General features: G+C 39.0%; 6 protein-coding genes across 6 annotated transcripts; 2 read left to right on the plus strand and 4 right to left on the minus strand.

The window, feature by feature from the left end:
- Positions 1-3,388: 3,388 nt before the first annotated feature.
- On the minus strand, positions 3,389-3,882 carry LOC149056102 (death-associated inhibitor of apoptosis 1-like). The gene has a single exon (XM_089227012.1). It carries the CDS (start codon positions 3,845-3,847, stop codon positions 3,389-3,391), a length of 459 nt encoding a protein of 152 aa, XP_089083138.1. The 5' UTR covers positions 3,848-3,882.
- A 1,258-nt stretch (positions 3,883-5,140) lies between these two features.
- On the plus strand, positions 5,141-6,477 carry LOC149056103 (uncharacterized). Its single transcript, XM_089227336.1, has 4 exons — positions 5,141-5,332; positions 5,400-5,498; positions 5,567-5,810; positions 5,884-6,477. The coding sequence occupies exons 1-4, from the start codon at positions 5,268-5,270 to the stop codon at positions 6,103-6,105; spliced, it is 630 nt and encodes a 209-aa protein (XP_089083462.1). The 5' UTR covers positions 5,141-5,267; the 3' UTR covers positions 6,106-6,477.
- Positions 6,478-8,309: 1,832 nt separating this feature from the next.
- On the plus strand, positions 8,310-10,421 carry LOC149056104 (uncharacterized). The gene is made up of 4 exons (XM_089226721.1): positions 8,310-9,558; positions 9,687-9,785; positions 9,874-9,952; positions 10,079-10,421. The coding sequence occupies exon 1, from the start codon at positions 9,080-9,082 to the stop codon at positions 9,419-9,421; it is 342 nt and encodes a 113-aa protein (XP_089082847.1). The 5' UTR covers positions 8,310-9,079; the 3' UTR covers positions 9,422-9,558; positions 9,687-9,785; positions 9,874-9,952; positions 10,079-10,421.
- Positions 10,422-11,106: 685 nt separating this feature from the next.
- On the minus strand, positions 11,107-11,662 carry LOC149056105 (uncharacterized). The gene is made up of 3 exons (XM_089227013.1): positions 11,597-11,662; positions 11,333-11,534; positions 11,107-11,249 (listed from the first exon to the last, which is right to left on the minus strand). The coding sequence occupies exons 1-3, from the start codon at positions 11,660-11,662 to the stop codon at positions 11,107-11,109; spliced, it is 411 nt and encodes a 136-aa protein (XP_089083139.1).
- Positions 11,663-12,226: 564 nt separating this feature from the next.
- LOC149056106 (uncharacterized) lies at positions 12,227-14,519 on the minus strand. The gene is made up of 5 exons (XM_089226449.1): positions 13,917-14,519; positions 13,529-13,851; positions 13,326-13,458; positions 12,953-13,234; positions 12,227-12,879 (listed from the first exon to the last, which is right to left on the minus strand). Exons 1-5 carry the CDS (start codon positions 14,512-14,514, stop codon positions 12,227-12,229), a joined length of 1,989 nt encoding a protein of 662 aa, XP_089082575.1. The 5' UTR covers positions 14,515-14,519.
- A 4-nt stretch (positions 14,520-14,523) lies between these two features.
- On the minus strand, positions 14,524-17,053 carry LOC149056107 (uncharacterized; the record flags this gene model as incomplete). Its single annotated transcript, XM_089227014.1, has 3 exons — positions 16,764-17,053; positions 16,594-16,650; positions 14,524-16,517 (listed from the first exon to the last, which is right to left on the minus strand). Coding segments are annotated over exons 1-3 (2,208 nt in total), but the record flags the coding sequence as incomplete, so codon positions are not given.
- Positions 17,054-19,783: the final 2,730 nt, after the last annotated feature.

A 19,783-nucleotide genomic window follows, 5' to 3' on the forward strand; every position in this document is an offset into this window, starting at 1 on the left:
ATCAAAAATATATACATTATTTAAACCACATTACAAACTCGTACATAAATACATGGTATTCATTTCAATTACCCGTTGGTACCTAAATATCTTAGAACAGAGATAGTAGGTCGTGTAAAGTTTAGAAATATATATATATATATATATATATATATATATATAAAAAATAAAATAAATAGGTTATATATGCATATAACATGATTCATATATAGTATATTTCCTGTGTAATTATACTATACATTTATTACTTTTCTTTGATGTCCAAATTTAGATTTATTATTGATTGTTATCCGTGATAATCACGAGAGTACAGATAAGTGTCACCTCGACGCTGTCAAACTAGAAGTAATCGCAAGAGTATCGATTAACAATGAAACAAATTAATGAGCAAAAAAGCCATTAGTAACTTGAGGTTATCGAAATTTAAAAATTTTCCAAAAAGTCTTATCATGACCTTGAAAAGTTTGGAAATTTCTGCCTTAGAGTACCAAACCAGTGAGTAAAAATATTAGAACATAAATATTTCACAATTCCATATAATATTATATCAAGAAATATTCAGTATTAAAAATGTAATGTTTATCAGAAACAATAACATCAAAATAGTTTGAATCGGGTGTAGGTAAATAATTAAGTTATTATGCAGTACACTGTATAGTATAGATGTATTCACAAATCTCTTAATAACTCACGTATTTCGCATAGTAATTTATTTAGAAAGTAACATTATGGTTCTATAACAGAATTAGCATAATGATTTTTATAATATTGTTGATTGGTTATTATTTATTTGTATTCTAAATGATTAAAATATATCTATTACTCACATAGTATAAACTAAAAACTATATTTTTATTTTTATTAAAATGTTTTATTTTTGACCTTTATCCATAATATTAAAGTTACAATAATAATTTCAAATTTAGACTATAAAGTATAGTATCAGAGGACCATACATTTTAATTATAGCATAGGTCATAAAATGAACTTTAGTGTCCTTATTTTAATTATAAAATGGATGTAATAAATTAACATCAAAATAATTAACAATATAATAATTTTTAATATAATTCGATAACCAGTGGCGTAGCTTGAACTCTAGAAGTTTTTTCTGAGTAGAACTAAATGATTAAATACGAATAACCATCTTCTATATACACATACATAATATTATTTAAAAATTTTAATACAATACCAATTTCAATGTTATTATTAATATATTTATATACATATGTAAATGTTTTTTTAAAAAAAAATTTAAATCAAATTAACTTTAAAACTTAAAAAATAGAAAAAATCTAAATAAAATCCATAGTAAATTCGTAAATTACTGAAATACAATTATTATAATATTATATTATACAATTCAAAAGATGCAACTATCAGTAGGGTAGAAAGGCCGCTCCGAGTGACCCCCCGCTTCACCCCCCCGCCCTCCCGCCCGAGCCACCCTGAGCCACCCTGAGCCACCCTAACCCACCCGAACCATTACCCCTCCCACCTGCCTACCGCCTATGCCGAGGCCTACTACGTCATAACCGAGCCCCTCTCACCCTCCACAGCTATACCGAGCCACCCCCTCCCCCACACCTACCGCCCGTACCACCTACGTCATAGACGCCTGGCACCGAGCTACCCCCTCCCCCACACCACCGCCTACGCCACCTACGTCATAGACGCCTATACCGACCCACCCTGAGCCACCCTGAGCCACCCGAACCACCACCCCCTCCCCCACACCTACCGCCCGTACCACCTACGTCATAGACGCCTGGCCACCGAGCTACCCCCTCCCCCACACCACCGCCTACGCCACCTACGTCATAGACGCCTATACCGACCCACCCTGAACCACCCTGAGCCACCCGAACCACTACCCCCTCCCCCACGCCACCCGCCTACGCCGCCTACGTCATAGACGCCTATACCGACCCACCCTGAGCCACCCTGAGCCACCCGAACCACCACCCCTCCCCCACACCTACCGCCCGTACCACCTACGTCATAGACGCCTGGCCACCGAGCTACCCCCTCCCCCACACCACCGCCTACGCCACCTACGTCATAGACGCCTATACCGACCCACCTGAGCCACCCTGAGCCACCCGAACCACCACCCCCTCCCCCACACCTACCGCCCGTACCACCTACGTCATAGACGCCTGGCCACCGAGCTACCCCCTCCCCCACACCACCCGCCTACGCCACCTACGTCATAGACGCCTATACCGACCCACCCTGAGCCACCCTGAGCCACCCGAACCACTACCCCCTCCCCCACGCCACCCGCCTACGCCACCTACGTCATAGACGCCTATACCGACCCACCCTGAGCCACCCTGAGCCACCCGAACCACTACCCCCTCCCCCACACCACCGCCTATAACGAGCCCTACTACGTCATAACCGAGCCCCTCTCACCCTCCACGGCTATACCGCGCCACCCCCTCCCTCACACCTCCTGCCTGCTGCACCCACGTCATGGACACCCGGACACCGGGCCACCCCCTCCACCACCTTTCGCCTGTACCACCCACGTCGTGGACACCGGGACACCGGGCCACCCCTCCTTCCGCCTTCCATGTGCACCGCGCGACACCGTGGGCCCGCACCGTGCCGACCCCCGCTTAACCCCCCATCAGAGCCTCGACGCCGCGCTCTGTCGGTGGCGCGGCCTCGCTTATCGGACGCCGCCGTGACATTTCACCACCGCCGGTGGCGCCATCTATCCGCCGATTCTGTAAAGCGGTTTTTCGACGCATACATACACAAAAACATATACATATATTATGCATTAAAACACATACTAACGCAAAAAGCTATACATACATGTGTAAAAACATATACATTATGTACATAATGTACGAAAACATATACATATATGGTCAAAAACCTATACATACATGGGTAAAAACATATACATTATGTAAATAATGTGCGTAAACATATACATACATACTCAAAAACCTATACATACATGTGTAAAAACATATACATAATGTACATAATGTACGAAAACATATACATACATACTCAAAAACCTATACATACATGGGTAAAAATATATGCATTATGTATATAATGTGCGTAAACATATACATACATAGTCAGAAACCTATACATACATGTGTAAAAACATATACATTATGTACATAATGTACGAATACATATACATATATGGTCAAAAACCTATACATACATGGATAAAAACATATACATTATGTATATAATGTGCGTAAACATATACATACATACTCAAAAACATATACATTATGTACACACATGTGTAAAAACATATACATATATAGTTAGCGGGATGTCAAGTCAGATATTAACGCGATTAAATTGTTAAATATAGTTTTATTCAATGAAAATGTATATACAGATATTATACAGATATATACAGTGTAATAATGAACATGACGAATATGACGACGTCATACGATTCCGATTTACATATACGGACTTGACTATTATCATAACGATCGTCACGATTGATATTGTTAAATTCATTTTTAACGTTCTCGATAAATTGTGCGCCTTTATATAACAGTACAAATACGCATTCGGGATTATGCACGCCGTGTTGCTGCCACACTTCGTCATTTTCCTCCCATTTTCCCAACAATAACCCGCAGTAATGACATTGTACCAAGTCGCCGGTACCGGTATAAGTGAAGCCGCATTCGGCCAGCGAATATTTATCTTGGCGCGACCGCGTTGGATGTGAATCGTATGTTTTCAGTCTCGATAAAAACGTTGTATACTCGGGATACTCGGGATTCGAGTTCTCGTGCACCAAACGCACTAGTGATCGGTAATCGGCCGAACGTTTTAATAAATTCATTTTAATACTTTGTAGAAAAATAATAAACCGATGATAATTCGTTTTAGCTGTCTGATCACGTATAAGGCACTTGCGGGCGGTGTAACGGTCTCACAGTAACTGCAGACGACGACTGATACTCGTATATGGTATTCGTTCGCGCGCGAAATAATAGTCACAAAAATAATATAAAATATTTGAATAAGGATAACTACTTACAAATATTCTATATTATAATATGTATTATTTTTATATAATATATAAAATAGCTTATTAAGCTTCGCATACATCCTATGGTAAAATGCCTAGACAGATATACCGTACAAGGGTCGGATGAAGTTTAAGCAAATATTATATGTTATAACAGGGATGGCCAACTCAAAGTTGCTATGGGGCCAATTTTTAGAAATTTAAAATATAGTGGGCCAGAGCATAGAAAGCAAAAAAAAAAATGTATACAATGTATACAATGTATAGCACATAATGTAGTGCTAAAATGTAGCGCGGGCCAGATAAAAAAGGCTCGCGGGCTGGATGTGGTCCGCGGGCCGCCAGTTGCCCACCACTGTGTTATAATATTATACTTTTCTAACTTCGTCGGTAAACGGGATGTATTGGTTTACACGATTGTGAATAACCAGACATTAGGTAGCCCCGTTAGTGAGGGAATTATTGTCTGCATATATTTCAAGACGGTTATCGGCCGCCAGAACCTCCGGACCTCTAACCAGTACCGCGATACATTGGACTCACACCGCGATGCCCTACCACCCCATACCGTATGCAGCTCGATTGACATGTATGTGAACGTCCACAATTCCCCGCCCCACCACCTCACCTCTCGTTGATGCCTCGATATTATTAGACCTGTGATACCTACACCACGCAACCCTGTATATTCTCCGTTCGTTGAGTGAGAGAGAGAGAGAGAGAGAAGAAATATATTACTACACCATATTATAATATTATAATATAATATAAAATAATGTACTCCACATATATTGATCGTCGAGCATAATAGAGGATGTAGCTAAACACCCTCAATGTACCCTCAATGTAGCTGTATTAGAAATACTGATAACAGTGTTCAGATGTTCAACCTCGACATTCTTTTCACTGACCGTAGGAAAAAGGTGTATGAGAACAGGACAAGTCACGCTGCCCTATTAAGAGGAAGCACGTTCTACACATTATAATATAATGTATACTAACGGTTTACAGCGTTATTCTGTGAAACTACTATCCATCTAGACCTAAATATATACATATATAATATATATATATATATGTATAAACCCCTCGTACACCCCTAGAATGGATGCTGTATACAATCAACATACACACTGGACCTTAAAACTAATTCAGTCTGTTCCGCGACATCTACTACACAATATATATCTCCTTTCCGTCTTACACAGATTATTTCGAAGTGTTTAATAAAATGGATTTTGTATTAATGTTTTTCACATTTTTAACGTGCATACTGAACATTCGTGTGGAAATAAGGTACAATGTTTAGTATTATATTATCATAAAAAAATTATATTATATTAATTATAATTATATTATCTAGCAATTCTCATCACGAAGATGAGGATGAAGACAACGACCATCCCTTCCCCAATGAACGTATGGAAATTGGAAACGATTCCGACGGAGAAGAAGAAATTGAGTAATTATATTTATCATATTAGAATAAGTTTTCATAAATATGTTTATTTATTTATTTATTTTTAATAGTGAAGACAGACTATGGGACACGTTAAATTTGATGGAGGCCGACTTGGCCTACTACTCGCAGATAAATTGGGGAAATCGTCATACTATGGTGACCGAATTATGGGTTGAAATAATGAAGCATTTCGAATATTGGAATTTGGAACAGACAGTAGCACTGCTACTGTTCCGCGGTTCCAATTATATCGAGTACGTGGATTGTGATATTGAAGGTGATACAGGACAGATTTTAAAAGCGGAAAATGTTGTAAGTACTAAAATCGATATTTCTCTTATATTATTTAAAAAATAAATAAATAAATAAATAAATAAATGCTTAGGCGTACTTGGGTGCATCATCGACGTTGAGGGAGGTCGAAGACGTGGTGACGACGTATTCGCAGGCTGAAGTCTTACTTCAGCTTAAATTCGAATACGACTTATTGTCACGAGATGGAACTGAAATAGCGGAATTTCATAAAAAAATTGAAATGATAACCTTGGCGTGGGGAATGCCCATCAATGTATCGTATGATGTTATTAGTAAATTATTTAACCCTTAACACCTATATATTTTTTTATTATGTCACGGGTTTTATTACTCGTTCACATCACTAGAACCTTACATTCGTGACCGTCCTTTTAAAAAATAATTCGCAGAATAATATAATTTACGTTTCTGTATACATGACATTACAGTATAAACTCTAAGTCATAATATTATAATGGTGTAAGATTATTGTGTTTTTCACTAAAATAAGATGTATCTGGTCGTACATAAGCGAGTTATTTTGCGGTATCGCTTGGTTGCGCTCAGATCCACGGTCGAGCGTGGTCAATACAATACATCTTGACTAGTCATACGATGTACAAGACCGACACGCTTTAACCTTAATATATATAATATACAATATACAATATAATATGTATAATACTGGGACATAACGTAATACTTGCATTATTATTGTAATGACGTAGTACATTGTTCATGAATAATATTATCGACAAATATAATATAATTCTATTTTTATTTAAAAAGCAAAAATAAAGTTATAATAATTATTATTTTTACTTCATTTTTTATCTCTAACACGGTTAAATAATATTACTTCAGAAGAACATACATACAAAAAACATTTATAGTATCAAATAGTTGATCGTTTATTTCTAATAAACTGAGAGACACAGTTTATTCACAATATATTTTACAATTTATCTAGAAAACATTTATAGTATCAAATATTTGATCGTTTACTTCCAATAAACTGAGATCTGACCCTATAGTCTCATAGATTTTGCCTAGCTCTTGTTCTCCTATCCATATATTTGTAAACGACGTCCACAAACTTCACACGTTTTAAAATCTTTTAATAAATCTAACAACGTTCTTTTATCTTTTACTAACACATTATTCTTTTTATTACGAGAACTCAACTGCATTTTATTTATATTTTCACGGTTGAAAATTGTTCTACAACGAGAATTACTACTAATACAGAAGTATATATCTATAGGACTGTCATTAATCGAGGTTCCTGCCACGAGGTATTCTACATTTAAATAGCTGGTGAAAATGTAGTCTTTCTCTTTATTCAATATGTCTGCCATATTATTATACCTGAAGTGTAATATGTATACCATCTCGACATGTGTATAACAAAAATAATTGGCTCTTATTACATCAAATTCGCAAACTGTATTAGATATCCTTAAATCTATTAAAATAGGATTATATTTAATTTTTCTTATAATTCTATCATTCCAGGTAGTATAATTCTCCATACAACCAGTACCCTCAACCCAATGTATTTTTTCTTGTCCCAGTTTAATCAAAGTATAAATATAAAACCTTGTCATAATATCAGACTTAAAAATTTAGCAACGGTTCGGATACTCGACGTGTGCTCTTCGATGTAGGTAATACAAACATTAATAAAGATATAAATGATATTATCGAAATCATTTTATGTTGTCGAAAACAAAAATATTTTTCTCCGTGAATAAAAATGTTAATACTATGAACATGAATGATAGAGTTTAGGATGAGCGTTTATTTAAATCGCTTACTATGTACATATAATCGAATTTTTACATTACTCAGATGGTTTACAAATAATATTGTTCCCCCTCCTGTCGAACATGTCCAAGAGGTGATAAACCCCTACTAGCCATACAACAAGGTTGACCCGCTTCGACCCGAATATATACACAACATACATGTTATATGTATATAATATAATATATTATATGTGAATATCGATATTGATATCTAGATATATAGATGGTAAATGTAATGCATTACAATATAATATGTATTTAATATGTACTATCTGTTAGCGTGACACACACTATATGCTATTCATTTTACCTTGTATATATCAGAGTTGTACAAACTGTATGTCAAGTCTCCCATATGGAATATACAACATAAGTATAACATTTGACAATATTGTAATACTTATGTTATTATTATTATTATTATTATTATTATTTAGAAAGGTCAATTGTTGTTATAATAAGTGTATATTATATTATTTTATCTTGAAACGAATTTTATTATACAAATATTCGTGGCTGTGTATTTTAATTGTCTGCAAGGGTTCTACTAGACCTCGCCGGCGGTCGTGTATGCCATAATCCTCCTTTTAAATATAATTTTAGAGTAAATATAATTTCGACTCGTTATATACAATATTATATTCTCTAAATATCTGTATTCATATTATGGGTGTGAATATAGAGTTTTTTCACACAAATAAGACGCATTTGGCTGCACATAGAAGTGATGTGAGTCACGTTGGTACCATGCGTCGTGATGGTCCGACGCTCGGACATTGTCAAGACAATGCATAGCGATTAGCTGTAAGACGTACAGGAGTCGATCAAGGGTCCATATGCATATCAATCGGTGTATTACACACAAAATAGTCCACCGACCGTTTAAGACGTAGTCATTCGGTTCCTGTGCGTAAGGACCTCCGACACGCGTGTTTAGGTCAAAATAACTCGATATAACGCGCAAGAGCCGTCAACCCTTATTTCGTCTGTAATCTACACATGTGTCTCACATCAATCGGTGTACCCGTCAAATATTGTACACATCGAACGATGTTGACGGATGCGGACGTTGATAATAATTTTGGTCAGCTGACCATCCGCCATCGAATATTAAATCAGCCGTATTTTTTCGCTATCACAAAACAGTCCTCTCTGCTGTATAAAACCGCCTATCAACAAGTTCTAAATCTTGCAACATATAAATATTTGTGTGTGTGCGTGTATGTGTGTATTTATGTATATGTATACCTATATAATTTACATCTGGGTTCTACGTTCGCACGGTCTCACGGCCAACTCCACATTCCTTACAAATTCTTTTAAAAATAATTTGTAGAATAATATAATATACACGGAATTATTATATTTCACCCTTATATTATGGGTACGAATATCGAGTTTAGTCCGCACAAATAGCCACATCTGGCGACGGGCATAGACGGGGTAGGCCAGCCTACGTCGGTGACCCGACGGACACACATGGTCAAGACGACGCATTCCGGTATACCACGCGCAGGAGCCGCTCGAGAATCACCCTTTTTCACATGGTCATCTGTGTTCTCATGGCCTAGACAGCTACGGTTAGACGATTCGACGGTCGGGCGGACGCACATGGCCAAGACAGTGACCGTCGGACAATCCGACGGATGCACGTGGTTGAGACGTCACATTCCGGTATACATCGCGCAGGAGCCGCTCGAAGATAGACCTATCGACCTTTTTCACTCTAATTTACACATGTGTGTATATCAATCGGTCAATCGTTGTACCCGCTCAATATTGCGCACGCCGAACGGTATAGGTGGGGGTGGCCGTCGATGACGATAATTTTGGACACTTGACCGCTGGCCACTGAATATCAAATCAGACGTATATTTTCACCATCGCAAACCAGACCTCTTCGCCTAATATCGTCTATCAACAAGTTCTAAATCTTACAACATATCTGTTCTAATAAAGTGAGTTTTATTTAATAATAATAATTATTATTATATGCAGTCTTATTACTTCGAGCCTAATGCCTATAGTTTTTAAAATATCATTCGTTTATGTATTATACAAAATTAACAGGAATTATATTTTTCAGTTCTGAATTCATTCATCACATTCAACTCATTCACATCATTCAACACAATATTCAATTACGTCAAACCATCCCCAACTACAGGATCTACTAAAAATAAAAGTGAGTTAATTTAATTAATTTAAAAAATTATACAATTGTGTCAAACTCAATTTTTATTCAATATTAATAGACAATATTTTTGTTTTAGTTCAACTCGTCTCCGTAGTTCACCCGCAGACCACGTGTCACCTTAAAAATCTTCGCAGAATTTATCTCGACAACTTAAAGTGAGTCGATTTTTACTCTAATAAAATAATAATAAAAATATCTATTCACGCATAGCGGTATACACGTGTACACTGCGTTTAGTTAATTTAATTTTAATTTTTTTTTTTTTTTTTTACTGTCCTCAGCGTACTATAATGGCATTCCTCCAGTCCCTGAAGACTCAGGTAAACAGTGTAAACCTTTCAATCAGTGAACTCGCCAAGGACGTCTCGTACCCGGTCCGCACGATGAAAAATGTGGACACTAAGTTTGGGACCTCTGTGTCATGCGTTTTAATAGATGTTGCAAACACTCAGACAATAAATATTTTCCTGCCTAAAGCCATCAAAACGACAGACGAGGAAATTTCTGAATATAATCTTGGTAGTGTCCCCGGGGTAAGCCTCATATATCGAGGATTAAATAAGAGGAGCTTCATTATAGATTTTGAATGAATTATTTAATAGAGCTCTTCAATATATATATATATTATTATGCTCATCATTATTATTATTATTATTATTTGTAATAAAAATAATTACAAATATGTTGTTATTCTCATTTCATCTATATCCTATAATTTTAAGCCTCGTATAATATAATTATATACATTTCACAAGTTATATAATTATTCTGTCCGAGATGAGTCGGTTTTAAAAAAATATATTATTTAATAATTATTATAAGGTTAATCCTTATATACATTATTAACGAGTAGAATAATATAATCATTTTCATCGAAATAATATGTGATTTTTTTTTTAAATTATTCTAATATTATAAAAGGTCTCGATATAAGGTTTCGATATTTAATAGTCGATATTTTTATACTCATTCAGGAGACGTACAATTATATACATATAATACATATAATACATATAATACATATACATATATAATTATATACATTTAGCGTGTTGTATAATTATTCTCACAGAGATGGTTTTTTTTTTTAAATATTATATAAGGTTTATATTATTTAATAATAATATCAATATACGCATTTAGAAGACGTATAATAGAATTATTCTCACAGAGATGGTTTTTTTTTTTTTTTCATATGATATAAGGTTTATATTATTTAATAATGATATCAGTAAGCGTTTAATAAAAAATTATATGGATTACGGGAAAAAAAAATTCCAGAAACAAAATTTCAGTATATAATAATATTTTATCTAAATAACATTATAGAATTATAAATATAAATATCCAAGTTAAATTTCAACAACAATTTTTTTTTCCAATGAAGAGTTTCTTTAGGGGGACTGTTATCCCACCAATGTAAGTGACTCGAATGAAAAGACTGCGCATCGTCTGAAAATATGACACACGATTTAGTTTTTATTTTTTTTAAAAAACTATAAGTAGTAATTTTATTTATATATATTAAGACTCACTTAATATTTCTACGCTGTTGGAGAATTGACCGGATAGCAGGTGTTGCATAGGTGGCGGCGAGCCCGAGTCTGGTGATTTCCACGGAAATCTTTGTCCTGCATGTAACCCGAGCGGATAATTATTGACGTCGGGTTTTTCGACTGCGGCTACTTGTAACGTGTAATCGTGGAGATCGTATGATCTCGCGAATAAATCAGGTGACTAAAAATAAAATAAATTTTAATTTAAGTAGAGTGGTACTAAATGATAGTTGAAAAACTTACCACGCATCGATCCTTGCAGGGAACATAGTCGAAAAATGAACACTCCTCAGACTTATTAGGTAACATATTATTATTAATATATCGTTATTGAACGTTCGTAAATGTTTAACTTCAAACACTGACTGACTACACAACCGTCATAGCAGAGACCCGTGTGCGGGCATTTAAATCTTCAATCCGCGCCTTATCACAGAGCGAATGAGCGGGGGTTTTTAAATAATATAACCAAGACCGTGATATATGGCGGGTAAGTTAAGTCTGTGTAGATAAGAACGTCTTTTTTTTTTTTTTTTTGAAAAAGAATAGGCGCGGTATACAATATTTCTTTGAGGGGTAATGCATAGGTTATATATATTTTGTACCCTTTGCAGTGTACGTTGAAACACAGGGCGTGATCTTTCTAAAAGTGATACTAAAATAATAACAATTTAAAACATGGTATTATATACGAAACGTAGTTAATATAATTTTTTACAATCGTTCATACACATAATTTTATAAACATCGAGCGTATTTCTCGATTATACAATATATATATATACAGTTATTTTATAGAGTTATATAATATAATCATACATGTGATAATTTAACAATAATAATAAAAATAATAACAATAATAATAATAATAGTTTAGTAATTTATGCAGTGATGACCGTGTGCGTACGTGGAAATGTTATCGGGTAATACATGACGCTTATCGTCAGCCCTGTTTAAAACTAATTTCATAGTCCTAATCGTACGCAATTCGTGTTTAAACGACCGTATAGAGACATTTTCTCTATACGGTGTAAAAGGCATATAGCTATAACAGTGTGACGGGTGTGTGGTCGACGGTGAATTTGTTGCAGACGTTGAGGCGTTCCGATGAATTTGCGCGACAGCTTTCAGTGCGGAATCGCCTGCGATCATTTTCCCCATACTGGCGTCGAACTCATTGTCACACTCGTCGGATTCTGCATCGTCGTCCGCGTCGGCGAATAAGCACCGTTTATGTTCGGCGAAAGTGAGGTGATTTCTGATCACGTGCCCCATAACACCCTTCGCGCGAATGGTAATCTCCTCTTCCACGTCGTACGCATAAGACTTGGCGCGCAAAGCAACGAATTCGTAAACGGTCCTGGAACCACACTCGAATTTAAAACATCCGGGAATACGCTTCCGAGCAGCCGTATAACACATGTGGTCGTGTGGGAAATTCGAGGTGTCCATAAACCGCATCAAATTAGGATTTTTTATCAGGTCCACGAAGAAATCGTTCGTCGTCACGCGGTAGAATAGTGAATCTGAAACAAGTTATAATAATAATAATATATAAGAACCGCACGAGTCTACACGTGAGATTTACGATAGACGTACCGGTATCTGTGTATAGCAGCTCGATCTTATCGCCGTAATGTCGCTTCATGACATCGTAATGAAACCCGTACATTACAACTTTACTCAGTTCCAGTACGGTGAATCCTATGTATATGGGCTTACAGAAATCCACTTCCTTAGTATGTTGCGTGACAACCGAGAGATTTTCATTGTATGTCGTGCAGTACTTGAACGTCGGACGATTTATCAGCTTCCGCATTCTGACTGGACACGATACAAGCTCCAAATTAAATCGTAACCGCATATTTTCGAAAGTTTTCCCTGCATACATACATAATATAGTTATCATGAAGTAAGTTTGAACGGGTTAAAGCTCGAAAAAAAACTCGTACAATTTATAACAATAACATACCGTACACTGAATTATTTAAATCCTTGAAAAACTTTTCTTCGAATTTGTTTTTCGCCTGTTTGCGTAATTCGGTGTTGAGATTAATGTACGGGGCCAACCACGGAGATTGTCGGAACTCCAACACTCTGTACGTCTGAAAAGTATGATAATAAGTTATAAGATCCGTATACACATAGTAATAATAATAATATTATAATAATCACTTTTTCGACTACGACTCCATGAGCCATGGCCTGTTTTAAATTCATATAATGAACCACGTAGCGTTCTTTCCGCAGAAATGTGACCATCAACTTTCGGACAGTCGACCCGTGCGGGATGCTGGCGTGAGGCAAGAACGGCATATCGTTGTGGGCGTCGTGCAGATCCTGCGGGTATATTATATCCACCTCGTAAAATCTACCCACATCGTCCGTCGCACGCATCCACTCTAACTGAGCCAGCGCGACCTCTGGATTTCCCGCGTACCATACGAAATCCCCAATCGGCATATACTGACACATCGCGTACCCGTATAAATTGTTTGCTAAATAAATACGGTAAAACATGGATTAATATACGCGTACATGTAAATTCATATTTTATAATCACCATCTAAGTATATGAGCGACGTGTTGGGTTCTTCGGCATTGTATCCGGGCGTCTCGGGATTGTTGGCACGCGCGTGACGCTTGCTTGCCTGCACGAGCCCGCCACGCGTGCCTGACTCTAAAAATAGGATTTTCTCGAAATCGGTCAAAAGTTCAAGTTCGACTTTCGTAAGTTTCAACATACAGTCAAAACTGAATCCGGGTGACGTGTAGTAGTGCGCGGGGTCCAGGTGATATGTGGTCATGCATATATCTCTGAAATTTTCGAACACGTCAGCGCTTAACAACACGTCGACTCTAAGATATAAATCGCTATAAGCGCCGAGCGTCGTGCAACCGAAATGATTCCAAACTCGTATTGCGTGATCGTAGTCTTCGTCGCTAACGTGCATCTCCGTCAACGCGCTGTAGAATAGAAACTTATCCGGTAACGATGGTACTTGCAATTTATCCCACGAATCCGTATATTCGTACGGATAAACGCCTTTCCGCGTGACCAACGACATCTCCGACGGGGCGAACACTTTCGCGACTTCGCGAAACTTATCAAAGTTCGCGGAGGAGAGATTCTCTGCCAAGTGTGCCAAGCTCGACGCCATGAACCGACACGTGTCTATAAACCTGACGGAGAACGAGTTGTTTATATATTTCGAAAATGAAATATACTTTTCCTCGGTGTTCGCTATTACCGATATTCGGTTATTGTTGTCGTCGTCGTTCGCTAAATTTGTCACGATAAAATGTGCGTCGTAGTTGGACAGATTATGTAGGAAGCAAGGTACGAATTTTGGTGTTTTCAACTTAAGGTTGCACGTGTTACATAATGTTTTAAGAAACCGGCCCGACAAGTGGTCGTGGTGTGCAGTTTTACAGTTGTGTTCGCTAAACGCACAGCTGCACAAGTCACACATTGTCTGGGCTTCATGCACGCGGCAATCCTCAACACTCATAATAATCGGTACATTTACTTCCTTATATAATCTGGATATTTTATCGGCCACACCGAGCACATCGCGGACAAAGCGTTTGGCGACATCGTCCTCGGTCGCCGAACCTCGAAAAATGACCGGAGCTCGCGGTATGTCGAACTGGTCAAACAACTCTGTCGGGACACCCTCCGCCGCGACAACATGGTAGCCGTAGCTCATTGGATGGTGTTCGTGAATCGCCGCGGTATTCGTGCCTTGTTTTCGTCCCGTTTTCAGTAATAAGGCTTCGAAGTCGGCATACACTACGAATGGAACTCGCTCAGTCTTACACCACGCCTCGAATTTAAGCGTGTCCCCTTCTTTCGGCATAAGAGGCACAATGGGTTTGTGCGTACCGCACAACAATCGGTGATTCTCCAACGCCCGCTCACCGTGTAGTTTATATTTTAATGGGCGGTCCTCGAAACTGGTGAAACATCGCTTGCAGAAAAATAAGCGATGCTGGTGATTATTTTTTTGCGGGCTGGCAAGTCGCGAAAAATTAGAAATAAAAGCGTAATGATTATCTTCATCCTTTCCGGTAATCAGTAGCAGATCAAAATGATCCGCTTTTTCTTCGTCCGCGATGCGCAGCGGGTATGCGACAGATTGTGTGGACGACTTTTTATTGTTTTTATTTTTCTCACAATTCCTTATACCGTATACATTGACGCTCGTCCCGGGATTCGACTTTTCAAATACCTTTATCTCTGACACCGGAGTGGGGGTTGATAGTGCAGAAAAGTCGTATCGGTGTTCTTCCCTCGAATAATTCGCGCCTACTCGCGTGCGATCGCGAAGTACGTGTTTGGCTAGGATCGCCCACTTGAAACATTGTCGGTCGATATTTTGAGGGTTGACAACGGCCTCCCGATTCAGAATACTTTCCGGCAACGACAAGTACGACGAACCCCCCATAGGCGTATACTCGTACACACCCAAGAGCAGACCGTCGATACACGATAAGGCGAACCCGCTGTACTTCCCGGCGTAACAATCCTCTTCGGCCAAGAGTGTAGAGAAATCGCGATCGACCAAACCCTCGACGTTGCTGTGTGCATAGAGTTCTCGGGCTGAAGTTTTAAACGCACGATTTTGAGCTGAATTATGCAAGTTGGGTATGGCGTATGTAGCCTCTAGTTTCAAGTTGTATTTTATAGTGTTAATACATGTGTGTTCTCGTAATTTTGTGATTAGTTCGGCCTCTATCGAATTTAGGAACGCACGGTAACTGACTACATTATCGACGTTTTTCCTAAAATACCACACGATCGTACGATTGAGCGAAGACTCAATCTCGATGAAGCCTGACCGATTATTAGCTTTATTCATTCGCGCCATCTTCCTTTTGATATTTTTTCGAGTATTTTCCGTATGAGCCACAAATTCCCCGGATGGCGGTGGTGAAAGCGAAAGCGATAGTGCGGCGTTCGCGGGGGATCTTGCAACGGGTTGGGTAGCGATAGCCTGTGCGGGGGGTTCGGTAGAGATGTCCGGTATGCGGGTGGGCGTTGCGGTCTGTGGAGGGGTGGGTGTGTTCGTGTGCCGAGTCGAGATGACCGTCGGAGTCGGGACATCTGGCTGAGCGTGCGGGGTAGTAGAGGGGGGTGCCCAGTGTATTACCGATGCGCGACCTAACATATATTATTAATATTATTAATATTCATCGTTATTATTATTATTATAAATAAGATAAAAAAAATTATTTACCCATTGCACCGCCTACTCGTACAGCGTTGTGGAATTCGGGAGTGTTTTTAGCTATCACTATTTTAAAAATAATTTAATTAATAACCCCTAATTAGCAAAACGTTGTCGCCTGGTAAAACATCATATGTGTATTTTACGGAACGATATCGGATAATATTGAATGTACTTACTATGACGTTTTTGAACGTGGATGTTGAGTTTGTCTCGGCGAGTGAACGTCTTGAAGCATATCCCACACGAAATCATCGATCCATCGTGAGTTTTAGCGTGTCTGTTCAGACCGCACTTATGAGCGTACACTTTTCCACACATTGTACAATTAAACATTTTCGAGAATGATATACAAACAACGTTTTAAAATAATAATAAAATGTAGGCGAGAAGATGAATATACGCAAGGACGTGGAACGTGTTTAAACTCTGCGGACAGACTGATCTGTCAGGGCCGCTGTTATTTCGATTTAAGAAATAATCGGCCACTAAGATTGACCAGCGCTCTTCGGCATTATATGGGGGTATGTGTTTATATATATATAATTTATACACGAAATATGCGTACATAATGTATATGTTTTTACCCATGTATGTATAGGTTTTTGACCATATATGTATATGTTTTTACACATGTATGTACATAATGTATATGTTTTTGAGTATGTATGTATATGTTTACGCACATTATATACATAATGTATATGTTTTTATCCATGTATGTATAGGTTTTTGACCATATATGTATATGTATTCGTACATTATGTACATAATGTATATGTTTTTACACATGTATGTATAGCTTTTTGCGTTAGTATGTGTTTTAATGCATAATATATGTATATGTTTTTGTGTATGTATGCGTCGAAAAACCGCTTTACAGAATCGGCGGATAGATGGCGCCACCGGCGGTGGTGAAATGTCACGGCGGCGTCCGATAAGCGAGGCCGCGCCACCGACAGAGCGCGGCGTCGAGGCTCTGATGGGGGGTTAAGCGGGGGTCGGCACGGTGCGGGCCCACGGTGTCGCGCGGTGCACATGGAAGGCGGAAGGAGGGGTGGCCCGGTGTCCCGGTGTCCACGACGTGGGTGGTACAGGCGAAAGGTGGTGGAGGGGGTGGCCCGGTGTCCGGGTGTCCATGACGTGGGTGCAGCAGGCAGGAGGTGTGAGGGAGGGGGTGGCGCGGTATAGCCGTGGAGGGTGAGAGGGGCTCGGTTATGACGTAGTAGGGCTCGTTATAGGCGGTGGTGTGGGGGAGGGGGTAGTGGTTCGGGTGGCTCAGGGTGGCTCAGGGTGGGTCGGTATAGGCGTCTATGACGTAGGTGGCGTAGGCGGGTGGCGTGGGGGAGGGGGTAGTGGTTCGGGTGGCTCAGGGTGGCTCAGGGTGGGTCGGTATAGGCGTCTATGACGTAGGTGGCGTAGGCGGGTGGTGTGGGGGAGGGGGTAGCTCGGTGGCCAGGCGTCTATGACGTAGGTGGTACGGGCGGTAGGTGTGGGGGAGGGGGTGGTGGTTCGGGTGGCTCAGGGTGGCTCAGGGTGGGTCGGTATAGGCGTCTATGACGTAGGTGGCGTAGGCGGTGGTGTGGGGGAGGGGGTAGCTCGGTGGCCAGGCGTCTATGACGTAGGTGGTACGGGCGGTAGGTGTGGGGGAGGGGGTGGTGGTTCGGGTGGCTCAGGGTGGCTCAGGGTGGGTCGGTATAGGCGTCTATGACGTAGGCGGCGTAGGCGGGTGGCGTGGGGGAGGGGGTAGTGGTTCGGGTGGCTCAGGGTGGTTCAGGGTGGGTCGGTATAGGCGTCTATGACGTAGGTGGCGTAGGCGGTGGTGTGGGGGAGGGGGTAGCTCGGTGGCCAGGCGTCTATGACGTAGGTGGTACGGGCGGTAGGTGTGGGGGAGGGGGTGGTGGTTCGGGTGGCTCAGGGTGGCTCAGGGTGGGTCGGTATAGGCGTCTATGACGTAGGTGGCGTAGGCGGTGGTGTGGGGGAGGGGGTAGCTCGGTGGCCAGGCGTCTATGACGTAGGTGGTACGGGCGGTAGGTGTGGGGGAGGGGGTGGCTCGGTATAGCTGTGGAGGGTGAGAGGGGCTCGGTTATGACGTAGTAGGCCTCGGCATAGGCGGTAGGCAGGTGGGAGGGGTAATGGTTCGGGTGGGTTAGGGTGGCTCAGGGTGGCTCAGGGTGGCTCGAACGGGAGGGCGGGGGGGTGAAGCGGGGGGTCACTCGGAGCGGCCTTTATACCCTACTACTATCTGTTAATTTTTTTAATATGATCCATGGTTTAGATTTTTGAAGCCATCCTCCTACTCATATTCTACGGTATTTATGATAACTAAAATTGATTTCATATCTATTTTCTTTAAATATTTAGTATAAGACGTTAAAATTTTGTTAAAATGTAATAATATGTTAGTAAATATATTTAGTTTTAATAATTAAAATATTACGTCTTAATACATTTTGAATTTTACATTTTCATAAACACAACGAATAGTGAATACTCTTAATTTATATAACTATTAAGTCTAATACATATTAATGTAAGGTAGGTTACTTATGAAATTGTATGTTTCAATTATTGAATAAACGTTACTTACTGAACTAAATATTTTTCATCAATCATTGTCAACGACATTTGTGAGCGATGAAAACTCTATTATGTGTACTTAATATAAGTAGTGTTAACAAAAGTTGATTGCACAATATTCCACCCCCACAAAAATAACCACAATGTTTCTTATTCAATATGGAACAAGATATGCTTACAATGATGAAATACGAGGATTTAACTTCATACACATATCTTTTGAGTTTTGTAACCTCATTTAAAATCCATTACTTTATGGTATATAATAAACTTTTCTTTTTCGCATAACTTATACCACTATTATTGTAATATAGTTATTAGGATTATAATATACTTATATTTACATGCGGAAAACACAATATAAATTTATCATTTCTTTTTTTTTTTCAAACAAAGTATTAAAAATACATATTTTATATTATTTTACTGGTATTGCAATATATTGAACATGATGTTACATATAAAGTAATCCATTCAAATGATGTAGCCACTACTCTAATAACTTCTTTAAACAATTATTATTGTTAATAACTACTTATCTGAAATACGATTTTTATATTAAATACTCCGAAAATATTCTGCTTGACAATATGAAATTAAATATTTACTTTTTCTTTTT

The sequence above is a fragment of the Diuraphis noxia genome, unplaced genomic scaffold (assembly GCF_037042655.1).
Source record: "Diuraphis noxia isolate RWA-SAM2 unplaced genomic scaffold, SU_Dnox_SAM2 contig0004, whole genome shotgun sequence".
NCBI lineage: Eukaryota > Metazoa > Arthropoda > Insecta > Hemiptera > Aphididae > Diuraphis > Diuraphis noxia.